The sequence below is a fragment of the Anopheles moucheti genome, chromosome 3 (genome assembly GCF_943734755.1).
Source record: "Anopheles moucheti chromosome 3, idAnoMoucSN_F20_07, whole genome shotgun sequence".
NCBI lineage: Eukaryota > Metazoa > Arthropoda > Insecta > Diptera > Culicidae > Anopheles > Anopheles moucheti.
The window spans coordinates 57,377,117-57,387,478 of record NC_069141.1 but is presented as its reverse complement, the minus strand read 5'-3'; the positions used below and the strand labels follow the sequence as shown (position 1 = coordinate 57,387,478).

The window sequence follows — 10,362 nt, the reverse complement described above, 5'->3', positions numbered from 1 at the left end:
CTGTATTATTTGACTTTCGTTCATCTATCGATCCCTTGAAGTAGAGGAAAGAAAAAACCAAAGGGCAATATTGAGTGATTCCGGTTTGCTAAACTTCCTTTTGCATAACCCATTAATCACGTTTCGGGGTTTCGTGTTTGTGGCAGTCGGCTCAACTTATTTGAACTGGAAAGTTCCCAACTTTGTGTGCTTGTTTCAAATTTGTTTGCAAAAGCGTTCCATAGTTTGTAATTTCTTTGATAAGCGATTCCGAGAAACTGTCCACTGTTGAGGAGTTTCATAAATAGGTGAAGAGAGAGAGAGAGAGAGAGAGCGAGAGAGAGAGAGAGCGAGAGATAGTAGGATTCCATGTTTTGAAGTCTTTTTTCCCTAGTGTAAAGAACACTTTAGTAGTTTTAGTACAACAGATCGTCAACGTGTTGCTCATGCATACGTGTTGTATCAAGAGCTTTTTTCTAAACTCCAAGTGCCTCTTGTTTTCGTTGTACGGTAACTATGTGCGTTGTGGTACAACGACACGTTCAAATGACACGCTGACACCCTTGAAGAGTGCAATAAAGTCCAGAAAATCCGTTTCAACAGTGGTGCTAAATTTGAGACTAGAAAAAAAAAATCCCTCCAATGGTGGAATATGTCGCCAATAACGGTCGCAGGCTGGAAGCTTTATTTCGTTTCCTTGCATCTCTGCACGAAAAGCTCTTCAGAGAGAGCGTAGCACTATGGAAGGAGCAAAAAAACCCCTTGGTACCCCATGGCCCTGATGGTATTGCTTTCCGGAGCGTGCTTTGCGACTGGGTTACCAGGGAAACAGTACCGTAGGTTGTGTTCAGGTACCTGATACCATATTGCTTTGATCTCCGCGATGAACGAAACGCTTCCTACGGCGCTTACTACGTTTGTCAGTGACTTCGCTGAGCTTCCATTTGTGCTTCTACGTAGAAGCGCGGCAAAAGACTGACGCTGTTCGTGTGTGAAAAGTTACGCAAAACCGTCGTGAAACGATCGGAGAGGAGAAAATCGTGCCGCTCAATTTGGACATTTTCAAACCCGAGCCACACACTTTCGTTCGTTTGCCGGTAGTTCATGCCGAAGGGAAAATGAACGTGTTTGAAAATGACGCTTGCGCGTGTTCTGGATTTCCTCTGCAGCACGCTGACGGCGTACGCCATCTGGTGGGAAAATCCAAACCAAACCCGTCCATTCACACAGCACACAACGCGTTTGTAGTAAAATCGACCAACTGACCTAGACTCGGTGCACCGCCAGTTTCCGTTGAGTAGTTGGCGGGGAAAGCTTTTTTAACACGGCCCAACCTCAACAGTCACAAACTCTGGAGCTTTCTTCGTCGCAAACAAAAACACAGTACGCGACCGTGCTGACTTCGAAACCCGAGCCGGCAATGTTGACGGATTGTGTCTGGGTTGCGGAAAAGGCAGTCTAGAGTGAAAAATCGCTCGTTTATATTGATTTATTACCGGAGAAGTAACATACATACGGTTTCCCGATATGCCTTCCCCGGCTGGCGTTGCGTTTCGCACTGATTTTGGGCCCGATTTGTCTTCCCAACCCCAGAAACCGGAGAGCCTACCTGCCTTGAGGGCGGAAAATTGGGCATGGAAAACCCGTTTTACTTGGAGCTTGAAAACCACAGGGAATATCCTTCAGGCTCGTGATGTTTTGCAGGCTTAGGGCATTTGGTGGGAGAATAGAGAAAAAAAAACATGCAAACGAAGGAAAAGCAAAACCTGCTAATGACATGCTGACAATGAAATTGAAAAGAAAATGAACGAAGGGTTGTGTTTTTCCGAATCGAATTTGCGGTAATGATTCTATTTCCGCGTGTGAAATGTTGAACTTTTGCGGGAAGGGTTGTGGAGTGCGCTACGGGGAGCGTACTTTGGATATTGAATGTATATAAAATGAACTTTGGATTGAGTTTTTAATGGTGATTGAAAACAGGTTTCATTTGCGACTTTGATGAATTGAAAAACACATCGAATTTTTCGAATGATGCATCAAATATTCAATCATTTCATGCAAAATGAAGTATATTATATGCCAACGGTATCCATTGGCAATAATAGACACATTTTGTGTGTAAATTGCAGAATCTGGCCAAAAAATCCTAGTAGATTTATAATGAAAACGAGTAAATTTTGTAAAAAGGAAGGATGTTTTACGGCGCAACGCGACGGTTTGAGATTTCAACCCACCAGCATAAATGCTCTCTTCATCAGCTGTCAAATTAGCCATCAGGATAAAATCAGTGAATTCTTCAGCAAGCTGGAATTTGTCTACGGAGTGCATCGTTAGAATAGAAAAACGGTTCCAAAATGCCGAGACCTGCACGTAAAAAGCAGAAACCGACATACATACCGCAATCCTGCACCAGCGTCCTGGAAGGCCAAAATCAGCGGCAACAACCAAGCCAACCAGAACCGAAGGAGCTATTTTTGTTCGGAAAAAGTATCACCATACACGAACATGATCAGCAGCTTTCGTACTACGAACAACTTCGAATTTGGTTCCGGCATGCAAACCCCGAAGGCAGTAAATATACACCAGTGCCTCGGATGAGCTCCGTTTCTTCGCCATCTGCATCACGCCATACTCAGCAGGAACTTGATGTTCCGCTCGATGACGGTTCGTGCATCTTCCAGAAGATACCTCAACCGCTAGCGACAGATATACCGCCTTATCCAACAGTGGCTCCATTGGAAAGGAGTGCAACATTACCTCTGACTGTTGTAAGTATCCTGTATGGAGGGGTGTTTATTGGTGTAATGAAATCTAATTAAAACGCTTTTCAGATAAACGATCCAAAATGTCTGCTGGAACATCATAAGGCACATTGGAAAACGGTGCGTAAGAATTGGATTCTTCATCGACAGCTATATCTGGAGCGGTACAAGCCGTGCATGGAGTTTATAAACTCAACATACTCACCACCAATGGAAGATTAGTGCAGAGTATTGTCGTTTTCCTATCAATACTCAATAAACATAACCATCTTAATCCATACTAGAATTCACACGTACCAGAATAACCGCATTAGTCATTAGGGTGTACTATATATCATGTTTACCACCGTTAAAGATCATATTCCAGCCACGGCCCAACGCACCACCGTCGGAAGCTTTTTGGTGGAAAACAATTGCGACGTTTGTCCGGCGTGCGCATTAATTACAACGTTATTGATTAGTGGCTCGCTGCACCCGCGTCAACTCCGAAGTGCACTCTCGGACTGCATTGATTAATGTTCGCTGCAATTAGTCACCGTGTAGGGAGGTAGTAGTAATTTTATTACACTACCTGTACGTCGCAAACGGTTGGGATGATACATTTGCCCAGTACATGACCTCCGGCAGGGCCAGCCAAACCATTGACACGATTGATAGGCTGCTGTACCGTATCGTACCGGCAGAGCGATAAAAGGTATCACATGCTCAGGCATCGGCTTATCCGCTGTCCCCGGGAACGGGTATCTGTATTGCATATTTATGTTTGCAAGCGCGCCAAATTTGACCCCGTTATACGTGCGTCGGGACGGCCGCATTAGAGAATATGAAGCCTAACGTAATATCCCTTTCGTGAGATAGGAGCACGCATCGTTGGGTAACACGCTGTTAGTACGATAAAACCCGAAACCGCCATTAAAATGTTTTGGCTACCGCTTTTTTTCTGCTATTGATTTTGCGACGACCAGATGGTTTCATCTGTACGTAGACGTGAATGGGTGTTGGCGCTTCGATCGGGCTTTGCAGAAGATTTTATCGTGCAAACGATTATGATATCGCTTATGTTGTGCCCCGTGGGGGAAAAAGGCTTTCGTACCGTGGTGTCAATAAGGACATTAAAATAACTAAACCGACCTCGGGATATGGTGAAGATTATCGAGCGCCAACCATTGACAGCTTAATGATAACGGATGTCAGCGTACAAGATAAGTCCATATCCTTTCATCACTGGCTGCACATAATACTGTCGCAAACATTAAACCTCAACTGCCGTTCTGGAAGGCAGGGGATTTTCCGTAAAGATACCAGATCAAGCATATACTTACGTGGAAATAAAAGAATTTATCCGATTACAACCCACTTTGCCACGCTGGATGGATGAAGTTTGAGGTTTGACATTGACGCACAAGATTGAACGGTAAACACCATCCATTTTTTGGTTAAGTTTAAAAGTGGGGCGAAATGGAAGTTATTACCTCACTCATGTTGCCCTTCCCTTACTTCACCGAAAGCAAAGGAGCATTATACTCTCCAGAGAGTGCCTACACTGTTAACTTCACGACCACACTAATGCAGTGTACAAAATGAAAGGGTTGTTGGTGTTTTTTATGGTCCTCTTCAAGAAATGTCCACTACCATCTGCTAGCAGCAGACGGAAATGTGCCAATACTTGGTGGAGAACGCTTTGACGGTTCGTCTACCTGGTTACATTTTGGACGTCAGTCGCAGTTGTAATTACCGTTTCACGGGTGCTTCCTTTTGCGAGGTTGGTACGTTTTTTCTTCCTACCTTTCTACGGTGGGAGGTAAAATGTTGCATGCAAAAGGAAGAAAAGCCAAGGGCAGTAGCAAGAAATGGAAAAAGCGGACAAATAAACCGGTAAGAGGATTAATGGTTTGGCTTGGCTTCTGTTCCGTAGGCAGCCGGCCCTCCTGTACTGTAAGCCCGTCCGGTACAGTACATGAATACTAAGGAGCCAATAATTTCAACAATAATTGTATGCTCGAAAGGCGGTTCCGCACATCGGAGTAGACGACGACACTTGAGGAATTCAGTGGAGAAACTCGGAAACTGGAGCGGATGCGTCCGGTACGAGAAAGCCAACAAAACACCTATTGCGTTGCGGTAGACGAACCATTGCGTAGGAAATACGCTCCAAAGGCTTTACGGATGTTTAGTGTTTGTTTTCTAAGCACGAAAAAGGTCAGTTTGTAAACTTTTTGGGAGAATGCTGTCCTTTTGTACAGTGGTGGAAATATGTATTAAAAATTTCATGACACGGCATGACGTATTGTTTAAAAAATATTAACAATATACCTTTTCTGATAATCTAAAAGCGATGTTCGATCAACAGCAATATTATAATGACTAATGTTTTGAAAATATTCTAAAAGTTGTAAAATTTTCCACTGTAATTTTGGTGGTACTTGGTAAGAGCAGGGAAAAAGAAGTTATAAAAGAAGTTATGTAGATCATCAAAATTTTATATACTAAAGCCCGATAGTGTATACCCAATTTTAGATGTAATTGATGTCGAAAATCAAGTTTTATTTTTAATTGATTATTTTGTTATTTTTTCTTGACGCAAAACCCCAAATTGCCCATTGGCTTGTATGTCGTTGAATTTTCTAATATAATGCAGATTACGGATCAAATCTAAGAGTCCATGTTAGACTGCGTGTAAGTTATTACTAAGACACGAACTATTAAGTGGTCAAAAATAAAGAAGAATGATTTCTAGGATTCATTGTATTGTAGGCGCGGGCAAACGATATTGAAAATCAAAAACATATTAAAATTAAACCAAAACAACAACAAAATTTAAATAGTTACGCTTAAACAATCACGCTGTTTAATTTTCCCAAAACTTACTTATATTTCCATCGAAAATGGAACTTTCTTTTTGACTTTTTCCTTCTAAGAAAACGTTGTAAAAGCTTTGACTCTAATGTGGATAAGGTGTCAATCATTTTCAATGCCATATAGTATCACTCACTTAAATACTGTTAACGGACAAGCCTCTCGAGCGAATTATGAAGTATCAGTAGAGTGGAAGATAGTCTAGGCATCGGGGTTATCTGATCTTTGATGGATCGCTGAAGTATGAAGTTCTCCAAAGGAACTTGGAGGCTTCAGTGCTGAGTAAGCCGCCATAATTAGCCTAAAGTCATAACAGAAATCTTCAATTATAAATTATAGAAATCTCCCTCATTTTGGTGAAAATAATGGAATAGATTGTTCGCTCCGAATGCATGGCTGGAGGATGGAGGTGTCGCTACAAGTGTGAGCTCTATGAACTGTATGATGATCGCATTTTCGTGCAACAAATTTGGCACGCCCGAATTCGGTGGGCTGATCGTATCATTGGTCATTCTAATTCGAATGGACCCAACCAGGATTTCCATACGAATAGATGAGACCTGGTAGACTCATTTCAGGATGGCTTTAAGATGTCCAACAGAAAGTCTAGGATTCGCTACCACCGGTACTGGGCCCTGAGCGATTCAGAGGACTGCTGCAGGAGACATCATAAATTAGTAGCAGCGCCTGCGAAGTAAGTAACAAGAAAATTGTTTGTTAGTACACCTACAAGTTCAGAGTAATAGCGCTGTTCATGACAGAAGTAACACAATCAGATGTCAGAAAAGTATCTTTATGATTCCAGCTACCACTGTAGTATGGATGGCACACAGGAGAGAAGCAGGTAGAACACAATATGAACTCGAAGGTGTTCGTATTAACCGATGAAAGTAACTGATTGGAGGATACTTTCCTGCGCTACTACCTCCAATATCTCCATCTCCACTTCTCACCCGTACTGCAATTCAAACCTCAAACTAGTTTATATTTAAAGTAAGTAAAAAAATACCATCACCAATCGTAAACCTTGGAACAAATGACTCTCAATGCTTGTAATTTTTCTTTCGATCGTTATTTTGACACAAACCCACGATCGCCAGCAGTACCAGCAGTTTGGCATCTCGCGCACATGGTGTGGGTACCCATTGGCTGGGTGACATTGGCTTATGATGCTCGTTAATTAAGCTCGTGCGCGCGGAAATCCCATCGTAAATGGGAAACGCTCGCAACAAACATGGCCGAAGCGAACCCCGGGCACTGCAACACATGGTTGCACGGGGTTTGCCATCCACCCACCTTCACGTTCGGTCAGGTTGTGTGTTCCGAATGTGTGTGCAAAACAACTTCATCCCATCGTGTACAAAGTACCATTGGCGTGGGCAAACTTTGCCCGGAAGCGTTTTGCAGTGGCGATGAAAAATTGCGTCCATTGCTGGGTGTCCCTCCGTGTAACACGTGTTGTGCAGCCGATTCCGGGCTCCGCTGGTCCGGTCGAGTGGACACCAATCCTCGTGAGTACGTCGTAAATATAAACTAATCCGGCAGTCGCTTTGTGCTACAAAACAGAAACAGGAAACAGGTTGGAAAAAGTCAGTTTTGATAGGTTTAGAAGGGGTGTTTCGTACGTGCGGGGTGTGTAAAAAGGGAAGTGCAGTTCCATCAGATCACAGCTGTTGCGGTGCTGTTGCATTGCGCTGCGTACATGTGAACGGTTTGCACCGTTCTGTTCCTCAAACCCGCAATCCCTTGACTTGACGGTCTGACGGTTCGGAAAACTAACTGTGCATAATTGCAAAAGTATGTCCCATTCTGGCACGTCGTCAATCTGGTGGTTCGGGTCAGACAGTTCCGACCGGTCCCACACCGCTCACCACAACCTAAGCTTATCAACTCGCTACTTTTCTCGGAACACCCGGGCGTTTTTTTTTTGTCCCGAACCGGACCGTTCGAAGAGTTTTGACCGGTGTCCGGTCCGGAAGTTGGCTTTGATACGGTTTTGAAGTTTATCATCACGTGTTCGGTTGATGATTTGCTGTGCTCTGCCTTGAGGTTAGGTCGGGCGGTGATCCTTTCTTCCCATCACGCTTCCTCAAGCACAAGCAAACAGCGCACAACGCAGACGAGCAGATGGCCAGCCGGCCTCTCAAGGTAAGGGGGTGTGTCCCCCTGTGTCTCTTTCTGACAAGTTCAATTTAATCAACATCCATTTTCCGAAATGAATTTAAGCTCGTTTCCCGCTGTTGTGCTTTCACCGTAGATGATTTCCGGGAAGCACCGGAATTGGCGAGAGCAGACAACCGGCAAACGGAGCAGTACAGGATGCGCGCGCCATGCTGTTGGAGAGTTGGAGGCTGTGTAAACCTTTCCTTGACCGAGCACCGGAATCGAAGAACTTGTTCTGCGGCGTGACCGTGATGGTACCGAAGTGTGAAAGTCAACGCTTGACAAATTAATACAATTTCAATGCCCAACTCAACGCAAGTCAATCGACAGCATTGAGGATTGCTGTGACGAGCAGGCAATAACAGTTCGGCGGGGTAAAAATTCGCGCCACTCGTCTAAGTTTACGTACATCTGTGCCGTGTTCTTTCGGGCACCGAAATCTGGCTACCATCCATCTGGATGCAGCTCGAAACAGCGCAAGTAGCCTCGTTAGCGGGATAAGATTATGTAAAATTATTTATTTTCCGAGCATCCGAGCACTACAGAAGCCGACTGTTGGAAAGTTGAAATTTATCGCACAAGATTGCAGCTAGCTCGACATGGGAGGAAAAAAAGAACTACAAAACAGAGGAACGTAGTAAAGTTTTGTGCAGTTTCGCACAGTTACGATGGACAAGTGGTGCAGTTTGTTCTCCACCGGCCATCCTTTCGGCCAGTGCCTGTTATGAGTCGGCGACACTCGCGACCCCCGGGCTGGGGATAATCTTTGGCCGGGAAAAGCGGAAAGTTTAGTGAGCGATACTGACAAATTCCAGCTCGCAGTTTCAGCATACGCGCGACGTGGCCACATTAATAACGGTGCAGGGAGCATCGCGAAAGCGACCAAAAGCCATCGTGATTAAACTTTGACACTGGCTCGTGGTGCCTTCGGGGTGTCATCGGTCAGAATGTCCACGGTTAGCGGGAAGGATTGCCGCCTCTCGCCCGACATTAAACTTCCGGGATAATGGTTTCAAACCACAGGCCCAAAGAAATGCTTGGCCCAAGGAATGGGAGTAAAGTGTTGGAAAAGATTTGCTGCGAGATGACTAAAGGGGAAAAAATCGAGCAAAAGAAAAAATTCAAAATAGCGATACAGCAGAAGGACACCCAGTACCGGTGCTGGGAGTTGATGAGCAAAGAGAGAAGGAAAAAGAGAAAGAGAAAAGCGAAAAGAAAAACACATCACACAAAGCACTGGAGTCAACTTAAGAAAGATTGAAAGTTTGTCTTCCGGAAGATCTGACCCAGTTCAGTTTAGCTTTTACAATTGTTTCCGGCAAAAGGGATGGAAAAAGCGTTTACCAACTCACTCATCCTGTGGGTGAATATACACTCACACACATACCAACAAAACCCACGCAGAAAAAGTCCCTGGAATGAAAATCCCATCAAGACACTTGCTTCGCCGACACTGCAATTCCTAGATAGGGAAGTGGAAAAAGTTCATCTCAACTTCCTGGAAGCTTCGTGGAAATTTGTATTACCGATGCGCAGCAGCACACACATACAAGAAAGCAGCAAACATAACACAGCAAACCTCCGAGTGGACACGAGACAATTATGCAAAGCTTAAATGAAATTGGTACGGCCCGGCTCGGCCTGCTGGAGGAAATTCTATTTTCTCACTTAAATTGTAATGTAAAGTTTGGGACCGGATTTGCAACGACCACCTGGGCGTGATTGCAGTTTAATGCGGCCCACTCGCGTAGTGTGTCGATTGTACTGACCGGATGTTTCCGTTGTTAATTTTCTTGTTAAATTATTCATTAAAAGTGAAGCTTCGGTAGGATGGGGAATTATGTTCGGCTTTCGGCTTGTCCGGGCAGTTTGTGTATTGTTTTTGACCTGCCATTACGCATCAAACCGTGACGCTTTTCCGGTTGGTGTCGCGCAAGATAAAGAGAGTGTTTTAATTTTGTTAAAGCCACCAAAATTTATGTTTCTTTGGCAAACTTTGAGCGGACTTTCGAGGGAGCGTAATCCGAGTGGACTAGTGGCCGAGTGGCTTTGCATACATTTCAATAACTTGCGTGTGCGTTTTGGTGGAAAGTTTGCAAACCGCTCTCATAACCGTGGCGTTGTCTTTAATTGGGAACTTTTGTAAGGAAAAAGCACCCAGCCGCTGGAGGCTGGAATGTATAACCGATAGCAACGCCGACAGCCAGGAGTCAGGCAGGATTAGTAATTTATACGCAGCCGAGCGCCAATAAATAAAATTTCCAATTAACAGTAACGCAGCGCAACACACTGCGGAGGTCGTATCGTCGCCCCGTCGTTTGCCTTCCGATGTCCGATGGTTGTTGCCCCGGGGTGGGTGGGGGTTTTTTTTTCTCCCCAACGCGGATAAGGGTCCATCGGTATTTGCGAGCTTTCAAATCATGGCCAGGTCCCCCACCCGCATGATAAAGGAACCACCTGAAGGTGACATCATAAAGAAGCCGTACGATGGGGACACCTCCCGCTATTGTTGGTGAGATACGGGTTTTTCGCCCGTACTAATTTATGCTGCACAAATTTATTGTCCTTTTGCTGCTGCCGACAAGGGCGAAGGTTGTTGATG

General features: G+C 44.6%; 1 protein-coding gene across 1 annotated transcript; it reads left to right on the top strand.

Annotated features, from left to right (window-relative positions):
- Positions 1 to 2,333: 2,333 nt before the first annotated feature.
- LOC128303379 (uncharacterized) lies at positions 2,334 to 2,963 on the top strand. Its single transcript, XM_053040312.1, has 2 exons — positions 2,334 to 2,747; positions 2,811 to 2,963. Exons 1-2 carry the CDS (start codon positions 2,334 to 2,336, stop codon positions 2,961 to 2,963), a joined length of 567 nt encoding a protein of 188 aa, XP_052896272.1.
- Positions 2,964 to 10,362: the final 7,399 nt, after the last annotated feature.

Bases quoted from the DNA above. Each gene is read 5' to 3' on its own strand.
- LOC128303379 (XM_053040312.1), top strand. From the start codon at position 2,334: ATGCCGAGACCTGCACGTAAAAAGCAGAAACCGACATACATACCGCAA. The intron at 2,748-2,810 runs GTAAGTATCCTG...AACGCTTTTCAG, and splicing joins CAACATTACCTCTGACTGTT to ATAAACGATCCAAAATGTCT.